General features: G+C 59.3%; 1 protein-coding gene across 1 annotated transcript in view; it reads right to left on the bottom strand.

The window, feature by feature from the left end:
* DCLK1 (doublecortin like kinase 1) overlaps nucleotides 1–26061 on the bottom strand; it is a 161594-nt gene that overhangs the window by 45009 nt on the left and 90524 nt on the right. Inside the window, exons 6-7 of the mRNA XM_045294001.1 lie at nucleotides 4194–4310; nucleotides 3267–3293 (exon numbers count right to left, since the gene is read on the bottom strand). Of these exons, the coding sequence (XP_045149936.1) occupies nucleotides 3267–3293; nucleotides 4194–4310 (144 nt within the window). The remainder of the gene's footprint in view (nucleotides 1–3266; nucleotides 3294–4193; nucleotides 4311–26061) is intronic.

A 26061-nucleotide genomic window follows, 5' to 3' on the forward strand; every position in this document is an offset into this window, starting at 1 on the left:
AGAGAATGAAAGAGAGAGAGTGCGGGGGGGAGACAGGATGAGTGGGGGGGGACAGAGAATGAAAGGGGGGGGAGAGAGGGACAGAGAGAGGAGACAGTGGGAAGTGGGTAGGGAGGGAGAGAGAACACAGCATCAAGTTAAGGTATTTTAGGACAAATCTACTTCTCATAAAAACAAGCCACAAGAGCTGAAGGCACCGGGAGCGCGGGTACCGCTCCGCTGTGCTCAGAACCCAGTCACGGACCAGCTCCACGCCGGCCACACCCTTTAGGGAGAACTGGATCCGGGGCTCCCTGGAAGCTGCGGGGGGTTGGGGGTCTGGGGGCAGGACTTAGGACCCTCCTGGTGGCAGTCACCCCGAGTCACCCTGAAGGTGAAGCCCGTGTGGTGGCAGGGCTGGCCCCAGGGCGGGCCTTTGAGGGCAGCTGTGTTCCCGCCCTCAGGCTGATCCCCGGAAGCTGGCTAGAACAGGGCCCAGGCATAGGCTGAGGACTCCCAAGCCAGCCGGGGGCTGTGGGGACACTTCCTGGCAAGGCCGGGGTCTCAGGTGCCCTCGCCGCTGCAGGGCCCCACAACCTCGCTCCCTGCCAAGCCAAGCCAAGCCAAGCCAAGCCAAGCCAGGAGCTGCAGCTAGTCGGCTCCCTCTCATTCTCTCAGGGGGATGCCAGCTCCCAGGGGGGCACAGGCAGGCAAGACCCCATCAAGATCAAGACCCTGAGACCATGTGGAGTGGCCCCACAGCTGGCTCCCCGGCAGGACGCCTGGCTCCGAGAGAGGAGGCCACGAGGACAGCACCCCTGGGCTGCAGAGCAGCCTGGACTCACCTTCAATAGCCTCTAACATGGACACTGGGGGGCTGGGCCGGCCAAGACAAAGCGCCTCCCTGTCAGCCACACCGGCGAGGAGCTGGCTCACTGAGCTGCTCCGGCAGCTCCCTCCCGGCGGGGGCTGTGAGCTGCGTCAGCATGACGTTGGTCTCCCGGCAGCCGTGGGAGGCCGGCACCAGCTCCATCCAGGTGTCAGCTGAGGCGTCTCCCAACCAGGCCCTGCGGCCCCCACCCCTCCACCCTCTGCTCTGAGTCACCACAGGGCGGGGGGCATGTGGGCGCCCGAGAGCCAGGATGCCCAAAGGGGGCAGGTCCTCTACGGCCAGTGATTCTGATGGGGTGACAGGAGACATCTCACACACAGACACTGGGGGGTGGGGAGAGGGGGCAGCGCACATGCTCACACTCAAGACACACAGAGGGGGTCACAGGACAGCACACATGTGCTCTCACGGCCGCCTGATGCACATGCACACACAGGGTCCAGGACCTTTGGGTACACGCACACACGCACACGCATAGGCACTCATGCACACACGCATGCACACATACACACGCATGGGAACACATGCACGCACAGACGTACACACATAGGCACACGTGCAAGCACACAGGCACACGTGTGTGCACGCGCGCGCACACACACAGGCACACACATGCACGTACACAGGCACCCACGCACACAGGTGCACAGGGCCCAGGAGAGCAGGGCACCCTTGGCTCTCAGCTGCCGACTTGTGGTCAGTCTTGGGACTGCATCTCAGCGCTCCTCTGGACACAGCTGACTGTCCTAGGGGAGCTTCTCTGCAGGACACAGGGGTCGACTGGCCTCAGGGACACCCCAACAAGGAAAGTCCTGTCCAGCCAGCAACTGTCAGAGTAGTTGGTGATTCACCCCTTTGTCTCTGCCGAGCTCCCCTTGGGATCCCCCAAGTCCGGAGGATGGAGAAAATGGACAAACCGCGGTAGCATGGTCTTCAGTCACGCATTTCCCCGGGGCACGCGGTCCACCACTCTACTGGGAACCCAGAGGTCGGAGTCCAAACCCACCAACCCGTTCGGGAGAGAGATGAGACCACCTGCTTCCGTGAAGACGGCGCCTTGGGAAGCCCCTCTGTCCCTGCCTTGGCTCGTTTTAGCTCCGCCAATGCCCACGTCCTGCAGCTAACAGACGGACCCCTCCCTCAATGACCATCGCACCAGCATGCCTACAGGCCCTGGAGGCTGCTGGTGCATGGGTGAAGTGCTGAGTCAAGAACCCCCAAGCCAGCAGTTCAGACCCAGCACCCTCTCTGAGGGGAGGTGTTGGGGGGTGGGGGTGTTGAGTTGCCTGCTCCTATAAAGGCAGGGTGGGCACACAGCCCAGCAAGGCCCCTGTGAGAGGGGACTGATCACAGGAGGCCCAGGAGACCTGAGAGCAGCCTGATGCCCTGTGGGAGTCCGCGCAAGAAGCCTTCTCAGCAAGGCTGCTCTGTGGCTCCGCCCTGGGCTCGGGGGCAACTTCCCCGTGGACGCCTTCCCCCTCAGGCCGGTGGGTCTGTTGCTGATACGGTCACCTTGCGTGACCCTGCTGGCACCACGCCAGCCCCCCAGCTCCTCCCACACAGCACGTGTGGAGCCGGAGATGCTTCTGGTGGTCCGGGCCAGGCCCTGGGGAAGGACATCATGCTGGGGAGGCAGAGGGGCCGTGAGGGTGAGCGAGGCCCTCGCTGAGAAGAGTAAGTGGATAAGGTGCTGTAGCCACGAGCTCCTTGTGATGGTCATCCCACTGCACACGGGGCCTCTGCGACGGGAACCACCGCGGCCCCTAACAGTGGTCACCGGCCTGCTGTGCCCGAGCCCTGGGGGCCAGGCCCAGCCCTGCGTGACCTTGCATGCCCTGAGTGACTCTGGGAGGCAGCAGTCCTGAGTGGGCTGCAGCCGGAGCACCCAGCGGCTTATTGGAAGGCGGGCAGCTGAAGGCCACCCAGCGGTGCCGAGGAAGAAAGGCGGGCGTGCTGCAGCCAAACATCCCTGGACATGAAAGCCACAGACCTTCCCACGCTGAGCCGCTACACCAGCTTGATCCGGCCCACGGCGATCCCTGCTCTTCCCAGAGTTCTCAGACGGGCTGCCACAGTCAACGCTGACTTCAGGGACCCCGCGTCAGGTCTTGGAGACCGTCAGACTTTCCAGGAGCACTGAGCACCGGGCCCCATCTGGGGGACTGGTGGAGTCGAACCACTGACGTTGTGATGAGCAGATGCAGCCCTGTCTCAGCGCTCCCTGGGGTTCCTAGTTCCAAGTCCGCGGGGAGGGGGGGGGGCGTCGGGGTCCAGAAGTACACTCCCTGGTGGGAGCCGCCTACCATCTCTGAGCCTCTGTGTCTAGTCCCGACGGCCAGCAGCCAGCCGTAAGTACACAAAGGCCCAAACTCAGGGCCATCAAGCCAACACCGACTCAAGGAGCCCCCAGGGGATCCTGAGACTGTGACTCTTTGTGGGAGCAGAAAGCCCATTGCCCCCAGCAAGGTCAGGCACCAGGATGTTTTAAGATTATAAAGACCATCTTGGACCCACGAGGACCTAGCTGCCTCCCCAAACCACCAACCCCTCTCCCAGCCAGTCGCTTCCGGTGCACGAGGCCCTGCAGGACAGACGATGGCTGCTCCAAGGGGCTGTAAGGCAGTAGGTCTCAATGGGAGCAGACGGCCTCATCTTTCTCCCTCCGGAGGGCTGCTGGCCTTGCCATGGGCAGCCTGGGAATGGCCCCTGGCTGGACAGAAAGTTTGGGGCAGGAACACTTGGAGAGGAGGTTGGGGGTGGCCCCGCTCAGAGACGGGCCGACACCCCTGGATCGTGCTGTACAAAGTGAAGGGGCGCACATGGGTGTGAAAACTTACTGACAGTAAAAATGGGGGTGGTGTCCCGTGGAGCAGGGCTCCACGCTGATACTTGGGGTCCCATGACCCCGAGCCCAGTGTATGGCATCCAGAGCGGGCAGTGTGCCCTGGGGAGCAGGCAGTGTGACTGCCGACCACACCAGGAAACAGAGGGCCAGACACAAGAGTGTGCTGAGCAGAAGCCAGACCCACTGACGACCACTGAGTCCCGGCTCCCGGTGACCCTGCAGGACAGTGGAGCTGCCTCTGGGGGTGTTCATGACCATAACTCTTCAGAGCAGCAGGACGCCCCGTCTTTCTCCCACGGGGCGGCTGCCGGGTTCAAACCACCAAGCATACAGTATCAGCCCAGTGACGACACACGGAGGGCCAGCAGGGCCGGCTGCTCCCACCCTCATGCGCCCCAGCATGAGCCCAGGGCAGCTGGAGCCAGAGCTGCACCCCCTGGTAGGGGGCAGGCAGGCAGCCATGGCCAGGTCCCTCACCTGAGCTGGTGGACGCGGGCGACTTGCTGCGCCTGGACGGGCCGGGGCTCTTGGTGGCTCCTCGGCGGGTGGAGGGGGCGATCTTGGTGTAGGACGTGGACTTCACCACACGGCACTCTGGTGAGGAACACAGACCTGGTCACTGCTGGGTAAGGCCCCCAGAAACCCTGGGCACAGACATGGACACAGACCCCATCACTACTGGGTAAGGCCCCCCAGAAATACAGGGCACAGACATGAACACAGACACCGTCACTGCTGGGTGGGTAAGGCCCCCCAAAAACAAAGCTCACCTGGGCCCACCTGCCACAGGGCCACATTGGTGGGAAGCCCCTCCCTCTGCATTGTGGAAGCCCCTCTCTCCGTACTGTGGAAGTCCATCCCTCCCTCTGCAGTGTGGAAGTCCCTCCCTCTGTAGTGTGGAGGCCCCTGGGCAGCCTCCCTGGTGCTGTGAGCTGTCACCGAGTGGACACTGGACAGACAGCAGGATTTCCAGAAAAGGGTCACCAGACCTTCCTTCCTTGTCCACACCAGTGGGCAAGGTGGTGGCCGGGGTCAAGGGCCCTGCCCGGGGATTGAACCGGGGTCCCTGCATGGACCACCATGCTCAGTGTCTCTGGCACAGCCCTGACTCCCACAGGACAGGCTGGCCCAGAGAATTGGGAGGAAGGGGAATAACAGCCAGACACCCAGTCTCCTGGCCCACCCACTCCCCAGACACCCAGTCTCCTGGCCCACCCACTCCCCAGACACCCAGTCTCCTGGCCCACCCACTCTCGTCATGTTCAGGGCAAAGTTCACGCCCAGTGGGTCCTGGGAGCACACAGCAGAACTGCCGGGGGCTGCCACACTGCCACCTGTCCGGAGGCCGAAGGACCCTCGCTAAAAGGGAACCGTCTTGAGTGTGGGCCACTCACATCCCATCAGACCCCGGCCCAGCCTCACTGAAGCCCCCTCCCCATGCCAACTGCTCGAGCCACACACGGTCTTTAAGAGGGTCTGCCCTCCAGGACAGAGTCCAGCTGCCCCTGTGGGTTTCCCTGGCCGTCAGTCCGGCCAGGGGCAGACACCATCTCCTCCCTGAGGAGCGGCCAGCAGTTTCGAACTGCTGGCCTTTCGGGTCCACCCAGCGCGTTTCCGGTGCCTAGTGGCACAGAGGTGAAGCGCTCAGCCACGCCCACAGGTCAGTGGGTCAAAGCCAGTGGTCATGCTGAGAGAGCCGGCCCTGGTGACCTGCTCCAGTGAAGATGCCCCTAGGGGCCCAGGGTGTGTGGTTCCAATGGCCTCGGGGACCCCAGGGTGGCTGTGTTCTGTCCAGGGTTCGCCAAGAGCTAGCACGGACCACAACAGACACCACCCGGCCCAACAGAAAATCAGCCGTAACCCAACAGAAAATCAGCCGTAACACAGACGGATGGACAGACGGACCAGCTCGCAGGCAGGCGAGCGTTCCTCCCAATCAATCATTCACAGCTCTCTGGCTGCAGCCTGGCCTCCAGGGAGCTGAGCTGACACCCCCCGAGTGGGACTCCACATCAAGGTCACCCCCCTCCCCAATCACCAGTAAACAAAGGTCCTTAAAGCTCTCAGAACTTAGCGGACTCATCCTGAGGCATCCCACAGGGGTGGGGGGGGCAGTGTCAAGTTTTCCTGCCCCGTCTAGCCTTCCTGTGCCCAAAGATCCCTTTACAGAGGTAAGGAGCACGGTGTCCCTTTGAGGGCTGAGGTGTCCCGTCTGCATGTGGAGGCCGGGCCCTGCGTCAGGGAGAATCGAGGCCCTCGGTGCATGGGGTGGTACCAGGGACCACCAGAAGAAGAAGAAAACTTGACGGGGCTGTTGGGTCAGCACTGGGCGCCCAGCCGGAAGGCAGGTGTTTCAAGGAAGGGGGAGATGAGGCTGTCTGCTCCCGCCCCGCGGCACAGCCTCAGGGTCACTCTGCACCAGCCTGAGGTGCAGACATCAAGGCTGAGCATCTGGCCAGAGTGAACACAGGTGCGGCAGAGTGACCCGAGAGGCGAGGACGGGAGACTGCTTATGTACGCTGGACATGCTGTCAGGAGAGGCCAGTCTCGGGGGCAGGGCATCGTGCTTGGTCAAGAGGAAGACGCTGGGCGAGACGGACCGACACAGAGGCTGCAGCAGTGGGATCCGGCCTGCGGACAACTGCAGGACCGGGTGGGTTCCCTCTGTGGTGCACAAACCGTGGGGCATCAGGAGCCACTTGATGGCGCTTCGCACTGACAACAGCGGTGTCCCCTCACTGTGGGGTTTCTGCGCCACAGACTTGGGAAAACCCTAGACAGCATTTCCAGTGCCATCGAGTCGGGGCAGACTCTCCGTGACCCCAGGCAGGTCTCCAAGGCTGGCCGCAGGGCCTTTGGGTGTCTGAGGGCGTAGACTCTGACGGTGTACAGAGCCTCCCCTCTCCCCCAAGGAGGGGGCGGGTGGGTTTGAGCTACTTCGGAAGGATGGCCAGGATCACCCAGCAGCTACCCCGACAGAAACACGTGGAAGGGCCAGAGTCCAGGACACCTTTCCTGGCCTCGGAGTGGCACGGCGCGGGGTGGTTTCAGCCCACCGGCACCAGAGAAAGGGGCCCTGCTGGTGTCGCGGAGTGGTTACACTGGTCACTGCAAAGCCGGCAGTTCGAACCCACGAGCGGCTCCTCAGGAGAGAGATGAGGCTGTCCCTTTCCCACCTCAGCAACCCCAGGGCGGTCTGCCGTGTCCCAGAGGGTCGCCGTGCGTGAGACTCGGTGTGCTGGCAGTGAGTTCAGGTGCCCCGAGCAAGCATGGAGATGCGGACTGTGCTCAGCCATTGATGGAAGGGTGGGAGGTTGGAATCCGCCCAGAGGTGGCTGGGATCCCTCTCTGAGGACCCGGTCATGGGAACCAGCCACTCACAACTCTGACAGGGGTGAGACCGGTGGTCATCTCCGTGAACCTAAGGAAAACCGAGGGGCTGGGCCTGGGACGCAGCCGCCCGGCAGTTCTCTCAGCAGAAGAAAGACCTTGAGCCTTTCGTGCTTCACGACCTCGTTTTTTCAAAGGACAGGAAGACAGGAGCCGGAGTCTCTGCCCACGGAGTTCAAGTGGCTGTCTGGGAGTCACTGGGGCTGAGGCCCGGCAGGGAGGCCAGAGTCCCTTCCCAGTTCCCACGAGGGCAACTCCACTGTTTAATCAAGACAACTAGCTTTGCATTTCAAGGACGTGAACTAAAACGGACAGAAGGACGGTCAGACACAAGGACGCCTCCACAGGGGGCTTCTGAAAGCTGTCTTGGTTTCTTGTTCCTGGAGGCACGGGATTCCCGTCAGGAAACGTGTGATCTGACCGAGCCTGTGAGCTTCTCTCTCTGACGACAGACAGCCCAGTCCCCCGTCTACCTGACCAACCAAGTGAAGCACTTCTTCCTCAGAGTCCTTTGTTCCCGTTTCTAATGGAGCCCCTGCTGAGGGCGGCTTTGCACGGGGAGATGGAGCAGAAAGAACAGGGCTGCCGAGCTGGAGCCGTGAGGCCCTGAAAGCAGACAGACCCGCGTGTCCGAGGAGGGGCGCACTGAAGAGTGGACGTAAAACAAATCCCTTCCGCAAACGAGCGTGGGCTAGGACATCTCCCACCAACAATACAATTAAATACACACAAAAACCCTCCAAATCTACAAACACAGTGGGGTCAGGGGCTGTGTGACCTTCTCCTAAATGTCGCCACGCTGTGGCCTGTCTCTCGCGTGCAATAGCTGGAGTTCTCCCGAACCATCATTGCTCAGGTTGTCCAGTGTCACTCGATTAGCCCGCTTATGTTGCCTCCAGACACCCCGGCAGGGACACCGTGAGAATCGGCTGTCCGGACGTGCCCCTTCAGAAAGAGCCCCCCGCAGTGTGACACCCACAGAGGAGGAGAGGAGTGGGCTCCCAACAGAAGCCTTGTTGGGCACAGAGTGGAAATGGCCCACCTGCCGTGACAGTGCTTCTTCCAACGCCGGCTGGCCAGACCTCATGCCGCGCACAAAGTGAACGGAGAGAAGGTGTGAAACCCTTAAAGCATGTGGCTGTGTGGGGTCAAAAGGCCTCCGGGAGAATCCCGACCAGAAGGTGGGCCCTCGGAGCAGGGTTTTAAATGTGGATGGAACCCAGATCTGGAGCCGACAAGCTGGACGAATCTTCCTCTGCCAGTCACCCTGGGATCATCTTTAACTCTCACTCAAAAAACGTCCCCTAAAGGCCCTTCTGAACCAAGCCACGCGGTCCCTGGTCCCTCTGCCACGGGGCTGTCCCAGCCCCTGGGACGGAGCGGAAAGGCTCGTGTGGCTTGCGGGGCTGTCAATCTCTCCAGAAGCAGACGGCCTGGTTTTCCCCTGAGCCGCAGCTGATGGGTTCAAATAGCTGACCTCTGCAGCCCAGCCCGCGCCCAGAGACCACCCAGACTCTCCCTCAGGCCACAGCTCCGAGACGCTGGGAGCAGTGGACGCCTGCCTCCACGCCCTGCTCCGTGGAAGACCCGCCCGCTTCGTTGGTGACAGCAACTCCGAGGATGATGTGGAAGTGCTCCGGGGAATGTGGGCGGAGCGGGGTCAGCTCTGAGGGGGAGGGTGGGAACGGTCCCCCACCCACTCAGGAATGTCCCCAGTGTCGCCGGGGTGCACGTTGCAGAGGAGGCTAATGGGTGGCATGTGCTGTGCTGCCTTCTCACCGCCCATGAAGTCGTACAGGACACGCTGTTTGCGGAAGGCAGACGGCTTCCTGGGTGACGTCTGGGAGCCTCTCAGGGGCAGCTCTATCTTGTCCCACGGGGCCGTGCTGAAGAGCCATGAATGGGCTCGACTGGCGGGGACTTTGCATTTGTCTGTGTTGGTTTCGCACATGCTGTGGGAACTGGTCCCAGGGGTGGTGTGTGAGATACAGTCTTTAAAAGCGTAGGAAAGGCAACCATGTTCTCCGTATCAAGAAATGTAATAAAGGCTACAGAACTGTGGTAGTTACGTCATCTGGTGTCAACTGGAGACTATTCAGAGGGAAGGGGTGGAGTCTCGCCTGTCAATCAGGTTGCAGCCTGATGACCTCATTTGAGGCATCAGGGAGATAAATAGCTCGCTGAAGGCCGGAGACACTATGCCTATCTTCCAGTTGTCTAGATACATGGCCCCTCGTTGGAGCCCTGGGGAGGGGCGCTTTTCCCCATGTAATTCCTGCAGCCCCCTCACAGATGAGTGGATTCCCCACAGGACAGGAAGCATTTCCTATATTTCCCCTCATTCGTTCCCAGAACCAAGTGTTTTCGGCCTTCCTGCCACCACAGCCACTAGCAGACTCCCTGCCATCGACATGCTCTCGAGGACGGGAGTAGCAGGGGATCTGTGGGTGCCCTTCTCTTGCCGAAGCTTGTCTTGAGAGGCTGAGTGGGAGGCCGTTGCTTCAGATGGCAGCTATGGAGAGGCTGGGTCCCAGGGCCCATGTTTCTAGGATGAGGCAGTTACAGGCACCGTGTGCCTCTAGGCACACGGGAATCCATTCGGGCCTTGGTAGACTTCAAATGAATGTTCCCAGTTAGCTAGCTACGCATGCCTTCCCACCAACCCTCAGTCCACATTGTGCGTGGCGTGTGGCTGAGATGCTGGAAGCTATGCCAGCCACGGGGATTTCAAATACCAGCAGGGCCACCCAGGATGGGCAGGTTTCAGCGCAGCTTCAGACTAAGACAGAGCAGGACTGGCCGCCTGCTGCTGGAAGTGCACCCACGAAGGGCCCATGGGTGACAAGAGTGCACGGTCTGAGATGGAGCCGGAAGATGTGCCTCTAGTTTGGAAGGAACTCAATCCACAGTGGTTACAATCACGGCTGTGATAGGTTTGTGGCGCCAACTGGGCGGAGTTAAATCAGGTTGAAGCTTGATTAGAGGAAACTGAATAAATAAAGACAGCGGCTTCCCATCTCCCTCGTGCTCCCCGTGATTGGACCAGCATGCTGCTGCTGTAGCCAGTTCTCTGCCTCAACCTGTGTGCTACACCACTGTGGGCCAAGCCAACCCACGATCGCGTTGGTAGTGTGTACATTGCTTGAGCTTGAGGTTGATGGACACAATCGCAGTGCGCCTGCTTCCCTAACCTCCTGAGCTTCCCTAACCTACTGATTGCTGGTGACCCACCGTGCTGCCTGCTGTCTGCAGGAAGACACTGCCTGCCCTGCCTGAGGGAAGACTCCACTGTCTGCTTCCTTGACCCCGGAGCCGAAGCCCACGTGAGTTGAAGGACTTCCAGTACATTAACGGTTCCACGAAAGTGGGTTGAACTGAGCCCACTGTACTGCTGTGTGGACTAATTGGCTGTTATATTCCATCTCGCTCTATAAACACACACACACAAACACACACACACACACACACACACACACACATCTATAATCGTAAGCGTCCTGCTCGTTTCTCTAGAGAAGTCCTCCTGACTCAGACCCCGCAGGGTTTCCAAGGCATCGGTCTTCAACACTAAACGACGCTCTGGAAGACACGCGGAGGGTTGCAGGAAGCACCACAAGAAGATGGGAAGAGTACACGGAGTCCCTGTACCAAAAAGAACTGGTCGATACTCCACCAGGTGAAGAGGCAGCGTATGGGCAAGCGCTGGAGAGAGGAATTCAAGTCACACGGAAAGCATTAGTCCAAACAAGGCTCTAGGAACCATCCATCGGCGTGGGTACCCTGGATCAGATACCGACTCCCGGAGACCCAGGGGCCACCTGCCTTTCGTTAGCACCAGGGCACAGGGAGACAGGGGTCAGTGTGCTGTCGCTGGGTGCTGTGGTGTACGTTCCAACGAGTGCCGCCAGGTGACAGGGTAGAACAGCCGCCTCTGAAGGCACCCAGGCCGCCATCCTTGCATCATTCAGAGATGGTGGTGACCTCCATCCACAGGGAGCCGCCAGGAAGTCAGGCTGGATTCAGAAGACGAGGGTGAGGGTGCCAGTGCTGACGTCAGATGGAAGCAGAGAATGCCAGAGAGACCTCCTCTTGTGTTTTTTTGACGTAGCAAAGGCATCCAACCATGTGGGTCGTAAGAAACAATGGATCACACTGAGAAGAACGGGCATTCCAAGCACCCCACGGGGTCCCTGTGGAGCCTGCACATGGACCGGGAGGCCACCATTCGTTCGACCAGAGCATGGGACAGTTGTGCCTGGTTCAAAGTCAGGAAAGCTGTGCGTCAGGGTTGCCTCCTCTCACCGCGCTCATTCAGCCTGTCTGCTGGGAGGAAGGCCCATTCACAGCCTGCGGGATGCAGATGGCACGACCCTTGTTTGCTGAAAGCGAGGAGGACTTGGAGCATTGGCTGATGACCATCAAAGACGAACCGAATGGACAACCACCCGATGTGCAGAAAACAAAGATCCACAGAGACGGACCAATAGACCAAGGACGGACAGAGAAAAGACGGGCGCGGCCACGGCTCTCCTCTTGCTTGGATCCAGAGTCGAGGCTCATGGAAGCAGCCGTCAGGAAACCAATGGCGTGACGGCCGGGCAAATGTGCCGCAAGAGAGGAGCAAGCACGTCCCTCTGAGGACAAGAGGCCCACGTCTGCGTTCACCTCCCGGGCCTGGAAAAGGTGCTGTGGGGCGGAGAAGGGAGGCACCGGGTCGGAGGAGCGTGCTGGCAGAGTGTCGTCAGACTGTTCATGAGAAGTGAGGTGGGTGAGACCTTGTCCTGCGTACTTGACGTCCTCTGGAAGGACGTCCTTGGGGAAGGGCAGCGCGCTCGGTAAAGAGGGAGACTCTCAGGGGAAGGAGGGAGACAGGGGCTGAGACAATGGGTGCATGCACAGCGGTGGCTGTCACAGCCGTGGTGGCACCGTGGCTCTTTGGGTGGCACACAGGCCGCTAGGCATCGGAGCTGACTCAGCGCCATCCAACAACAAGGACCTTCACAGACACTGGTCTCCAGCCTTTCTCGGTGGGGCCTCCAGGTGGGCTGGAACCGCCAACCTCTCAGGGAGCAGCGGAGCTCTCCCCGCCAACCCCCGATGCCCCCGCTTAGCTAGCAGGCGAGGGAAAAGCCAAGCAGCAGATGACAATCTGTCTTCGCTCTGTCGGAGGAGCACTGATTGAGGCAATTTCTCCGAACTGCTTACCACGTGCCTCATTACCATGTAGCACCCACCGTGATGAATATGTAAATCATTAAAGACGCGTCGGATTAACACGTGCCTGGCAGTTACAACATCCCGCTCTGTGGATGTGCACTCAACCTTCATAATGTATCATGTATGATCACTGGCCCGTGGTTTACAACCTCGAGGGCTCACGGAAAGTGACAGGGGAGGGAGGAATCCGAGGGGGGTTACAGTCAGAACAAATGTTTCCCATGGCGGAAATTCCCAAGGGGCGGGGCGTCATCACTGGCTCCCAGGGAATCATGCTCAAGCCTTAGCTGTGCCGGTGCTTCGAGAACACATTCATTGACGAGGCGCCTAGCAAACCGTACACCCTCATTCCCAAAGAGTACGCCAAAGGCATCTTGTCAAACTAGAGTACACTCAACAACAACAAGACCACCCAAATTTCCCTGAAATCCAACATAATGAAATCATATCCACTGTACTACAAGTACGATCGGATGCGTTTACGTCGGCTGAGGATCTCTGCCTTCGTTTTTCATGGTGCAGGATCATGGGAAGAACATGCTCTGGGGATGAGAGCATCCCTGGGGTGCAGACACGCCATGTACGGCCGCCATCTCTGCTATCTCGTGCCACCCACGGGGGTGGCTTTCACAGAGAGACGTTAGGAAATCTGGTTTCAGGACACGGGTCTTGGGAAAGGGGCTCTCGCTCCCTCTTCCTCCTCTCTCTCTATCCGTTCTCTCGCTCCGCTCTCTGTCGGCTCTGGGGGAAGGGCCTTGTTGGCCCAGCACCCCTCGGGAGTCTCCGTATCTCAACACCATCCTCCCCCGGGGTCGAGGAGGTTCCCAGCGCAGAGACCCTGGGTCCAAAGGACGCGTTCCACACCCAGCGGTCCTTTCTCGGTGGACCTGACACCCCTTCTCTGTCCTCCCTCCTGGACCTCTCCTGAGATAGAGGGTGGGGGAGGCCACACCCCAGGTAGACCCCCCTGACATCGACTCAGGGCTGTGACCTGAGCAGGGCACCACTTCCCTCTCTCCCTCCGTACCCCACTTCACAATGTACAGATCACATCGTGCCTGACGATCATACCACTGCCTAACTGCCAAGTGATGTGGTGGGATAACTGCCGAGCCCAGTGGGCGCCTGGGGGACGTGTCCAATCCCTGACAGATGGGAAACAAGCACTCGGAGCTTGGGTCCACCCAGGGATATCTCGGAAGAAGGTTTGGTCATCCCCATCCACCCTGACCCCAGGGAGCCAATCCCAGTGCCGCTCAGACTCAGGGTCGGAGGTCGGGATCCATGAGCAGCTAACGGGGGTTTCTGCAATTATGCAACAGGGGTACAATCACGGGTGCCGGCGGAGAACAGCAAAACAATTCTGCAGATACGGGGTACGCTCAGGAAGGAGGGTACCCTTGGCTTCAAGACGTCTCCTTGTGGTTGTCAGGGTGGTCTGCCCAGCTCCGACGCCGAGGGACTCCATGTACAGAAGGGACCCACACACACACAGCCTGCGCCACTCCTACCATCGCTGCTGCATGTGAGCCCAGGGCAGCAGTCACGGGTCCACACCTGCAGTCGTAGTTTGAGAGCCCCCATCCCTGGGTTGGGGTTGGGGTGGGGGGCGACTCATTCCTTCTGCTCATTTCTTGGTCCGGCCTCTCAGTCTGGAGACCTCCCACCGCGGGAGACACCAGTGAACCTGTGTTACCCTGTGACTGACCCTGGAGACTCTAAGTCCATCTCAGCGCCAAGTCTCCTCCTTTGCTTTAGCCACTACTCAGGTCCGAGGGACCTAATGGCCACTACTCAGGTCCGAGGGACCTGATGGCCACTACTCAGGTCCAAGGGATAGGAAATCTAGAGGTACATTCAAATTCTATCTTGGTTTTTATTAACAGCGCACTGTGGATAGCTACACAGCCCCTCACAGCAAATGAAACCAACATCCACATCCCTTTCAATCTTCCATAAACCACCACCAAGCTTTCCTCCCTCCCTCCCTCCCTGCTTACCCTCCCCCTCCCCTCTCCCTGTGCAGCCCACCCCTGGCCTCTTTGCAGTCACCGACGTCCTCTCTTTGGGTGTGAAACCAAGTTTCTCTTTCTGTATAACGATGGTGATGTTCAGTATCTGTCTTGGGAGGGTCGCCAGAATCTGCCAAGCACAACTTTCTCTAGTTTCCTCCATGCCGGGCAGTGCTGAAGAGAGTCGTTTTCACCGATGTATAATATTCCATCAAGTGGCCGTGCCAGAGTGTGTCCGCCCGTCCCAGCCCTGCAGGTGCTCACAACGCTGGTGACAGCCTCCAGCACCCCGCTGCATGCCAGCCAGCCAGCCCCGGACGACACACCCGCGTGCGATCAGGACAGACCAGTCCCTGAGAAGGACGTCGCCCTCGGTCACGTAGCGGGTCTGTGGGAAGGAGGAGGGCCCTTAGCAGGATGGACGGTCACAGTGGCTGCGACAATGGGCTTCCCCAGCGGTGCTTCATCCTGCTACCCTGGGGGCGCTCCACGGCGGCACCACCAACAACACCCATCTCCTTGTCTGCGCTAACCACGCCCTCACTCCATGACCAGTGCGGTTAAGACACTTTCTGTTTAACAAAATAAACGTCCTAGAAACCATGCGCCGCTGAGAACCGGGCAGCTCCGTGAGAACCAGACGGGCACCTGGTGCTTATTCCACAGTCCCCGGCCTTGGGCACTGCTGATATCTGGGGTCAGGAACCCAGCGGTGTGCCATGCACGGTAGGGCATTGACAGCTCCTCTGGTCTCTGCCCAGCAGATGCCACCGCTGTCCCCTCCCCAAGAAGTGACAGCCTCAAATGTCCCCACACACGTCCCAGTGTCCCCTCTCAGCTGCCCCGCACACAGGCCCACACAGTGCATGGGGGCACGTCCACTGAGTGCCCAAGTGGAGCAGTCTTAAGCAGGAAGAGTTTTTCCCTCCCCGTCTCCGGTAAGAACGATGGAGCCGCAGGAGGAGGAGGAATTAGACTTGGCAGCAGGGAGCTGGCAGTGTTCCGTGTTCTGAAGGTAGGTGTTGAGAGAGGGGGAAATGTTCCCGCTCGCTCGTGAAATTAAGAACAGAGGGTATAAAATTAATTCAGGAAGCAGAGCAGATTATAAAAATAGACTTCAGCTCCAAGTTATGGTTCAGACGGGGAGGTGGAAGACGGGAGGCAGGGGGAGTGAGGTGGGGACGCTAGTGGTTTCTTGGCCAAGGGCTTGGCTGCTAACTGAAAAATCTGAGGGTCAACCCCGCCCAGGCGTCCCGAGGGAGAAAGCGCTGGCCGTGAGCGGCTGTTAAGGTGGTCAAGACATCGCCTGGGAAACCCCGTGGGGGGCAGAGGGGGCCCCACCCCGAGTCTCAGGCACTGTGAGTCCCAACCGCTCCCGGCACCACCCACAAAGCAGGGTCAGCAGGGAGGGGAGACGGCAGGAGTGTGGGAAGTGGAAAAGGAGTTTGGGGAGGAGGAGAGTCAGGGTGGGCGGCCAAAGACAGAGACGCTCTATGCCTTCCCCACCCGTGTCCCCTCTCCTGGGGGCAGAACCTTCCAGCCAGCTCGCTGTAGCCACTCCTAGGTCCATCCCACTGGCTCTCGGTTCTACTGCCCGCCCCCCCACCCCCCCAGGCTTAAGGACCAAGGACGCCTTGCCCTGGGCCACTGTGCCCCACAGGGCTCCGTGCAGTGCTGAAGGGCATAGGCGTGGTTCTGAGGCCCAAGGCCCGTCTGACCCTGCCCGGGCACTGGCCACAGCCCCGTGAACTCCTGCTGCGCCCCGTGGAGCTCCCTCCCAGACAGACGGCTTGCTCCTCGTTCCTATTCCCCGCCAGCACCACCACTCACAGCAACCAGCCTCCCAGTCCTTCCCACAGCCCTGGCGGCCGTGCATTCCGACGCACGGGGCCCTGATGCGGGACCCCGCAGGACGGGGCAACAGCGTTCCTGTGGGTTCTTGAGGCCGTACTGTGGATGGGAGTAGAGAGCCCCGTCTGTCTCCTGAAGAACGAACGGCTGGTCACTGCATTGATGACCTCACGGATCGCAGCCTGGTGTGTGACCCCCACCCCCAGGGGCCCCTATGGGGACAGAAGGCCTCATTTCGCTCCCTACCAGCAGCTGGTGGGCTTGAACCGCTGACTCACAGGGTTAGCAGCCGAGTGCTCGCCGAGAGTCCATCGGCCTTCCTTCTGACTGCCACGGGGTCAGTGCCAGCTCACTGTGCCCTGTGGGTCTCTGAGACCACAACTGCCGCCGGGAGAGGCGAGCCCAGTCTTTCTCCCGGAGCTGCTGCCGGTTTTGAACTGCTGACCATGAGGACGCAGCCCGACACCTGTAACCACGACACCAGCAGGGCTGACTGTTAGCATCACAGGCCCTGTTTCTCCTTTGCTCCAAGGTGGGAGGCAGATCTCTCTCAGCGGCCGTCCAGTTTCCTCACCACTTTTGTCGTGGGCACACGGCTCGAGGGGTCACCCACTCAATGTCCACAGGCCAGGGTTCGAGGAGGGGCTGGTGGGACAAGGGAAAGAAAGGGGCCCATCCCCCCTCACCCAACTTTCTCAAAAGAACTCTGCGTGATTTCTGTAAAAGCTCACAAGCCAAATGAAGGATGAGCCAGAAACGCTTAGCTGAAGCAAGATGCTGGTCTTCACGGCGGCCCCCCTGGGTGGCCCCTCCACCTGAGGCTCAAAACGCAGGGCCGTCCTGCCTGCCTGCCGACTGCAGGATGTCACTGCCTTCAGACACACGAGAGCAGCCCACTGCCGCCACCAGGAGTCTCCTCATACCGCAGGAAGACGGGCCGGGTGGTGGGGTGGGGGGGCTGATAAGCTCGCTTCTTCCCAGCAATTCCATGGAACTTTCTCTCCTGCCTCGTTTTGCCCCATGCACTGCCATCCGCTCCTCCCTGTATGTGGCCACGGGATGGTGCCACAGGGCAATGCAGCCAGAAAGCTGCGTGCTCTCTGAGGAAGGGGATAGATACCATGTCGGATCCTCACCCCTGCAGGGCAGCGCGCATGTGACCCTGTGGGTGTCCGAGACTCTGGGTGACACTTTCGGGAAAATTCTCCCGCGGCCAAGCCCCAACCTGACGATGCTTTCTCTCTGGGCGTCCACGCAGGGTGTGAGTGGCAAGCGCCTGACAACATCTGCTTCCATCGTTTCTCCCTGGGGCCTGTTTCACAGTCTGTGCAGCAGGGGGGGAGAGGGGGCGGTGTGCCACGGATTCGAGGAGACCTGCCGGAGATGACCTTCACCCCCAGAGCCTGTAAGTCAGACGACCCCCACCCACGTTGGCTCGCTGGGTGCCCGCCGCTGTGGGTCTCCATGGGAGCAGGCGGCGTGCTGTGTCCTTCAGAGAAAGACAGGGGTTCGAACTGCCGACCGTGCCGTGAGCCGTCCGGCACTGACCCATGGCACCGGCTGGGCTCCTTCAGTGCAGGCACTGAGCCCTGGTGGCTAATCCTCTGCCTGCAGCCAATTGGTAACAAGGCCTGTGACCCCGGGGTCGGCTCGCCTGCCACCACGTGCACGCATCTCTGGCCCTGTGTCCACAGCGGTGCGGAGCCACGTGGCAGAGGACCTCTGGAAGAGTCTTCCTCGTGGGAACGGTCTTGACTTCGGGTCCAAACGACTCCCCGGTCTGCAGAGTGTGTGTTCAGTGAGCGCCGGTCATTTGCTGTCTGCTGCTCCGGGACGCGCTGCGTTGGCAAGCACCGGACCTCACACACACATGCGTTGTTCGCCTGGGCCTGGAGGCCGGCGTGTTGTGCCGGACAGGTTCCCGCCGAGCTGCCGGGCGGAGGAGGCCGAGGAAGAAAGGCGTGGTGATGGACTTCTGGAAATTTACCTGTGCAGACCCACAGAGTGGCTCCTCTCTGGTGCTGAGGGCGGGAGGGGGCGCTCCTCCCCTGTGTGTGCCGGGCCCCTGTGGGTCAGGGCCAGCGGGAAGCAGTAGCAGGACAGGGACTGTTGCGCTGGGTCAGTCCGCTGCACGTGACCGCTGCAGAGTGCTGAAAGGCAGGGGTGTCTTCTGAGGACCGAGGCGGCACCCCCACTCCCCCGAGCCGTGGTGTTCCCAGTCTCCTCCCCCGTCTGAAAGCCGGACGTTGACTAAGGAGGACCAGAGAGGAGTCGACGCGTTTGAATTGTGCTGCTGGAGAAGACTATGGAAGGACCACTCACTGCCCAAAGGACAAACCATCTGTCTGGAAGGACTGCCGGGGGCTCCTTCGAGGAAGGATGGCCTGGCTCTGTCTCTCAGGAGAGACCCGGCCCTGGAGAAGGACACCAGGCTTGGGACCGTGGAGGGGCAGGGAAGAAGAGGAAGCCGTCGGTGAGACGGACGGACACCGGTGGTGCGTGGAGATGATTGTGGGGATGCGGGCCCGGCAGGGTTTCCCTGTTGGAGGCAGGGTTTCCCCTGCCGGCCGCCCTCTCACCACACGGCCACCACCCCAGCCAGCTCCAGACCACGCTGGCACAAAACAAGGAGTGGCCCTGCCGGAGAAGCCCTGGGCGCCCCACCCCCACCCGCCAAGATGGAGCCGGGACGCCTGCTGGGCAGGTGCTGGTCCTTCACGAGTTAACTGGCCCCCCAGCAGGGCCGGCACAAACGTCACCCTGGTTTGAAAGCGGCAGCAGCCACAGCTGCTCTGAGCGTGCGTTGTCGCTTGATGGCGCTGCTGTGCAGACTGCAGGTCGTGGCTGCCTGGCCTGGGGCAAGGCCACCGGCGCACTTTTCCCAACAGCCCCTGCTCACCACCGTCTGTACGTGCCTGCAGGTGCGCCTCACAGGCCCCAAATTCTCTTCATGCTGTGCCTGCTTTTAAGTTCCTGGGGGGACCTCACTGGGGCGTACCTGGGGATGCAGAGCAGCCCACGGGGAGGGGGGGGGGGCTGGCTTTCTTGAGTGGCCCCAGGTCAGTCTTGTTGAACAAGCTTCTATTCTGGGCTCGACCTCTGGGCCGAGTATGGCTTTGTCTGTGCTGCTCCCTCTGTGATTGTCCCTGGATGTTCCCCGAGGCTTGAGGGTCATCCTGACTGCGAGGGGCATCCAGGCTGGGAGCAGGGGAGGGAGAGAAGGCCAGCCCTCTCCTCCTCAGAGTGCTCCCCGGGAGACCAGGGCCCCAGACAAGAAAGGAAGGAAAGCTGGTACCTGGGTCAGACTGAACTTGAATCATGGCTGTTCCACCTTCCACCTACATGTTTAAGTACCATGGCAACCAAGTTTTTTTGTTTTGTATTTTTAATTTTAAATAATCATCATTAGCTCTGCTGGGGATATTTTCAGCCACGATTAGCATAGCGCTTCCCCTGGGAGCACCATCTGGGGGCTTGTTCTCTGGCTGCCTGCAGACACACCGTGAGCCTGAAGCAGTCGAGGCCCCGGAACCTTCCGTTGGCCGCTGGACCTGCCCCTCAGCAGGCATGGAGGCCCAGCAAAGCCCATCCTGCGTGCCCTATCCTGCTCTGAGCACACGGCAGGGTCCCCTGAACAGGCATGTGGCTGCTGCTGGGTGTCCCCAAGCTGCTGGTGACACACAGCACCCTGCATGACAGGGGAGCCGGGCCCGAGAGACCCCAGGGCACTCTCCCTCAGGCACTGGGTGGATTCAAACCACCAACCTCTGGTTGGAAGCCACGTGCTTAAGAGCCTCGCCACTAGGGCCCCATTGAATAGCCACCTCCAAGGGGCGAGCCCGCACCCTCCATGGGCTCGGCAGGGTGAAAGGAACAGTCCCAGTTCTGAAAGGTGTGGACTCTGTAGCCCGGAACGCATGTCTGTTCCCAGGAGTCAGAGCACCCACGGTCTGCCATCGGACCGGCATGGGCGCTGTATGCGAGGAGGGGTGTGCGGGGTTCTCCTGGGGATGCGCCAACGCAGGGCTCTCTCAGAGTCACGCCACTGGCCGGGGAGGGGAGGGGGGACAGGCTGGGGGCAGCATTCCCCAGTGGGTCGAACACAAGGCGCTGGCACTGACTGATGGGCAAGGTGGCTCTTCCCCTTCAGGGGGCCAAGGATGCCTAGTGGCTCGGCCCCAGCTGTCAACTGGTTTGAACCTGCCAGCCTCTCCAAAGGAGAAAGCTGCAGGCCATGGCCCCCGTGGTCAGAATGGCAGCTCAGGAAACCCCATGGACGCTCTCATCTGCCACAAGGGGCGCTGTGAGTCAGCATGGGCAGGCCAGCACCTACCACCAACCAAACCGAGCCAAACTCTCAATTCCGACTCACCACAACGCTATAGGACAGAGTGCCGCTGCCCCCGGGGGTCCTGAGGCTGCAGGACAGCTGCTTCCTTCTCTCAGGGAGCCACTGGAGGGTTCAAACTGCTGACCTGTGGTTCGCAGCCCAACTGGTCACCGCGGTAAGGCCAGCATTCTTCCAGCCACATCCGCACCTCGCCCTCCGGCACCCACAGCACAGGCACCGGCCCAGAGGGATGCCAACACCCCCTTCCCTCGTCCACGCCTTCCCTTTGTCCCACCCATGCTGGTGGGGCAGCTACTGGGTTCCAGGCCAGGCAGGCAGGGGAGAACGGGGTCCATGGCCGGCCATGGCCGAGGGGAACGGGGGCCATGCAGCCTTCCTGGGTCAGGTCTGCCATTGGCCTGGAAAGCCAGAGGGGAACAACTGGAAACAGTGAGGGTCTACCGCACCCACGTGCCCACTGAATCCACTGGCTGCCAACCTGTCACGTGGCCAAAGGCCACGGGCAGCCCCTGTGGCCACTGATGGGCTCAGAAGCTGAAGTTTGAGTGGGAGCGTGTGGGGCGTCCACGCTTCATCGGGCAGGCTGAAACCAGGCGGACCCTCAGCACTGCCTTCTCTCACAGAATCCCCTCCCTCGAAGCTGACCCACCCACAGACCCTGAGGGGGACCCTAGGCACTCTGAGGGCTGGCAGGGGTGGGATGTCCCAGTCTGACCCCAGAGGGCCCTTCCACTGTGTCTGGCAGGTGCACGGTGTGGCAGCTTGTACGCGAGGGTCCTTGCTGGGCAGTTCCCCACCATCTATAAGCTTCTCAGACACCCCTCACCTGGGACCCCCTTAGCCAATGCTGCAGCCCTACCTACATGCAACCCACCATGCCTGCTGGGCCCCCAACCTGAGGGACCCCACCTCTGACCCTCCATGGTCCCTCGGCCAAGCTCAACGTTGTCACCATGGCCCTGTTCCACCTGTCTGGGAGAGCAGCCACCTGGGAATCTGAACCTCTGGGCGTCACAGAAATCTTTAAATGTCACAAGGAACAAACCAGACCCGTGCCCCTGCCCTTGTGTCCATGCCAGCTCACGGTGATGGCATGGGACACAGGAGAGACTGTCCCCTGGTTTCCTGAGGCTGTACATTCGCAGCCTCAGCTTTCTCCCCAAGAGAGGCAGGGGGATTCAAACTCCCACTCTTGGGGTTAGCAGCCAAGGGCTTTCCCCACTACGCCTCCAGCGCCCCTTACTCTTCCAACTTATGTCGTCATCCAGAGACCCTTCACCCAGCTCTGGTGGTCTCCCAGACTTTGAGCTCCTCCACCGGTCCCTGACCACCCCCTGTGCTGCTGACAGGGCGCTGGGTCCCCAGGATGGTGGCCGTGGCCGGGACGCCGTGGTGACCACGTGTAGGAGGCCACAGCTGGGTGGCTGGGGGGGGCGGCAGGGGGTGGCGGGAGCAGCACACACAACAAAGGCATGGCATGACTGAGCCAATGGGCCAGGGCACAGCCCTCTGACTCCCTGGTGACTCAGAGTGACATGCCGCCTCCCACCGTGTGCGGGGGACACTGGCGCCCCTGGAGCTCTGAGAGGAACAGCCACCACCAGGGATGGACAGAAGCCAGGCTACGCTGCTCATCACAAGCCAGAGGACACACAGCTGGAGCCCCCGCGCTCAGGTCAACGCCGATTCTCAGCCACCCTGTCGGGCAGATGAGGGCAGCCACGGGGTCTCTCGCCGAGGCCAACAACTTGACGGAAGCAGACGGCATTGTCTTCCTCCTGCAGCGTGGGCAGTGGGTTTGGACTGCTGACCGTTCAGACGGACACGCTTTTAAACCGTGTGTGTGTGTGTGTGTGTGTGTGTGTACCAAACTCATTGCCTGGGAATCTCCTCGACTCCCCGTGGGACAGGGCAGAACTGCCCCTGTGGGTTTCTGCGGTCGGGCATCTCTATTGAGTCTGAGTCTGTGGGGCTCCAGTCCCAGAGCTGAGTCTACGGGGCGGACAGCCTCGTTTTCCTCCCACGGAGCACCTGGTGGTTTCCAGCTGCTGACCTTGTGGTCAGTAGCCCAACTCATAACCAAACGCATCCGCCCGGTTCTACTTCTATGTCTACATTTTGGAAACCAACCACGAGAGCCAACCCCCCCAACCCACCCCAGGGGGCAGCTCTGCACTGTGGGTCCTCTGTTTCCCACCTGTGGCAGGGCAGCCTGGCACGTTCTGTGTGGGAAGAGTTCCGCTCTGACGGGCTTAACTTTCGGCAGTTCCAGTTTCTGTAGGAAGTACGGGGGCGGGGGCAGGCCTGGGCCATGGAAAACCATCCCCCGGCTGTGGGCAGACCCCTGGTGGATTCCCAGCTGGTGCACTGCAAGTGCAGCCACTGCCCTCTCGGCGGAGGCTTGTGTGATGCTGGACCTGTGTCGGCTGGGCTTCCAGAGAGAAAGGCTTGGTGTCCTACTTCCAACAACTGGCCGATGACAACAGTCTCGATGCCGAGGGGGCCCATCTGAAGCCCACCGTGGGGTCCTGGGGCAGCACCTCACTGGGCATGGGGTCCCCATGAGTCAGGGGCCGACAGGTGATGAAATCGGTTGACAAGGAAGTTTTCCTGTTCTCCTGGTGATGGCAAAGCTCACTTAATCCAAAGGCCCCCGGGACAGCCAGAACACCAGATACACCTGTCTTGGGGGAACTACGGCCGGAATGCTCCTTAGAAGTGGATGGAGAGACTTCCCCTCACATACTTGGGACATGAACTTGGGAGACGCGAGTCTCTGGAAAATAAGGAGCCCTGGTGGCATAGTGGTTACGAACGGGGCTGTGACCCGCATGGTCAGCAGTGGGAGACCACCAACAGTTCCGCAGGAGGAAGCTAGCCTTCCACTCCTGTGAGCAGTTACAGTCTCAGAACCCACAGGGGCGCTGTGAGTGAGCGCTGACCCGATGGCAGTGAGTTGAGTCCCGTAAAAGGCATCCTGCTTGGTAAAGTAGAGGGTCCCGATAAAAAGGGGGACGGGGTAACGCGGTGGGTTAACACAGTGGCGGCAGCAGTGGGGGAAGAAGTGACAATCACTGTGCGGATGGTGCAGGTGGCCCAAGGGGCACTATGAGTTGGACACGACTTGGTAAAGCAGCAGCAAAGTGCTCCTTCTTTGTAGGTGACGAGATCCTATGCATAGAAAACCCCAAAGGTTGCACTTAAAAAACCGCTCGGACTAAGGACACATCGCGTTAGGTACATCTGCGGCACCTGCAAAGCACCGATGTCCTTCTGAGGACGTAGGCACGCCTGCCGCAGCCCATGATATTTTCAACTGCCTTACAGACACGTGGACGGATGTTGGACTCTGAAGAACGGAGATCGGAGAGCAGTGCACACGTTTGAATTAGGGTGTGGGTACAGAGCCCAGAAAGTGCCAGGGAAGGATCTATCTTGGAAAAGTACAGCCAGCGCGCTCCTTAGAGGCAGGGATGGCCAGCTTCGTCTCACGTACTCTGGACACGGTATCAGGGGAGGCTGGTCCCCGGGGAGAACTTCATGCTCACGAAGTAGACGGACAATGAAATAAAGGAAGGTCCTCAATGAGATGGTGGACCAGGGGCTGCAAGAACGGGTCAGACACGGGAGCAACTGTGATGTCAGCACAGAACCGGGCGGAGTGTCGTTCTAGGACACGCAGGGTCTCGTGACTCGCAGTCCACCTGATGGCACCCGCTCACAGCAACAAACATGTCAAAGTCTCAAAAAAAATGGCCTGAACCAACTGGGAATGTTGGCAATGCAGCAGGCTATAAGATCAGCATATAAAAATCGACTGGGTTCTTATATATTAAAGAAGATGCCTAGGAGGGAATTAACAACTAGCCAAAAGATATAATACTTAGGGAGAAAAAAATCTAACTAGAGAAGCGAAAGTCTTACACAAAGAAAACTATAAAGCACTTCTTAAGAAACCAAAAGGCGTTGGCATAAATGAAAGGATGTCCGTGCTCGTGAATAGCAGACTTGCTATAGTGAAAATGTCAATGTTGCCAAAGCTCTCTATAAGTGCAATGCAATTTTGACCCCAGTCCCAGCAAAATTCCTCAGAGGAAATGGAAGAACCAGTCACCAACTTCATGTGGGAGGGAGAGAAAGCCAAGGTAAATAAAACATGATTAAAAAGCAAAAACAAAGTAGGAGGGTGTTCGCTCCCTGATTTTAAGACCTGTTATACAGCCACAGTAATCAGACATCTTGGTATTAGTACAGCAACAGATTGATAGACCCATGGATCCAGACGTGCAATGAGCAATGCCTGGTGTTTGCCAAAGGACTAAAACACGTTATGTAGGGAAGAGATCGCGTTTTGTCCACCCCCTCCCCCCAGCCAGCCCACAAATGATGCTGAGAATTTGTATCTCCACCTGCGAGAGAATGCAACAGGATGCACACCGTGTACAAATATGAACTCAGGGTGGAATCGATGTAAATATAAGCCTTGGGATCCTAAGAATCATCACTGAAAACATCGGGGCAGGTTGAGGACCTTCATGTGGGGCACACATACACTATCAAACACAATGCAAAGCACCCGCCCGACAGAGGACCAACAAGAGCACTGGGACCGCCCAGGACGGTGACGTTTATGTACATCAGAGACCTCATCACAAGAGTGGATGAGAACTCACAGAAGGGAACAAACATTTCACAATGATATATCAGCTAGAAGGGTGATTTCCAAAATCCATAGAAAACTACAACACCTTAAACTGAAAAGACACACATAACCCAATTTTAAAAATGGGTACGAGGATGACTAGATAATTTACTAAAGATGACATCCAGGTAGCCAACAACCATATGAAGAAATGCTCACACTTATTAGCTTTAAGAAAAATACAAATGAAAATGAGACACCATCTCACATCGACACTCTTACCACCACCCCCAACCCCACCACCCCCAGAAAACAATAAATGCTGGTGAGGATTTAGAGAGATTGGAATGCGGAGCTTCCTTAAACAGTGCTACATACTGAATGCTCCTGCTATCTCTCTGCTTGGCATATCTCTAAAGAAATCAAGACCCGAACACACACAGACATGTGCACACCTATGTTATTCCCCGAGCAATTTCTATAATAGCAAAACGTGGAAACACAAAAAACCCAGTCTGTGGAGGAGCGGGCAAGTAAAGTCTAGAATATACACACAAAGGAATATTGTGTACCCTAACAATCCATGAGGAGCTGGTCGGACACCTCACGATCGGACCCACACAATGCTCAGCAAAGGGAGCCAACTGCATAGGGGTCGTATATTCGATGGGGTCTGTATATTTTATGATACCTTTATTATCGAGGTAGAAAAGGACAGAGATTGATTTGCACATCAACGGAAAAGACTAAGGGCCGTGAAGGAGCGATGGGTGTGGGGAGGGGAGGGTGTAGGTTGCGGGAAGAGCAGGTGGGTAATAAAATAAAAACGTAAGCTGGCCGAGTTGACCTGGGTTAGCAGTCCTCCTTAGAGAGTGAGTGGAC

Source organism: Echinops telfairi, unplaced genomic scaffold, assembly GCF_000313985.2.
Source record: "Echinops telfairi isolate 266 unplaced genomic scaffold, ASM31398v2 ScPeMD7_2565;HRSCAF=3150, whole genome shotgun sequence".
Taxonomy (NCBI): domain Eukaryota; kingdom Metazoa; phylum Chordata; class Mammalia; order Afrosoricida; family Tenrecidae; genus Echinops; species Echinops telfairi.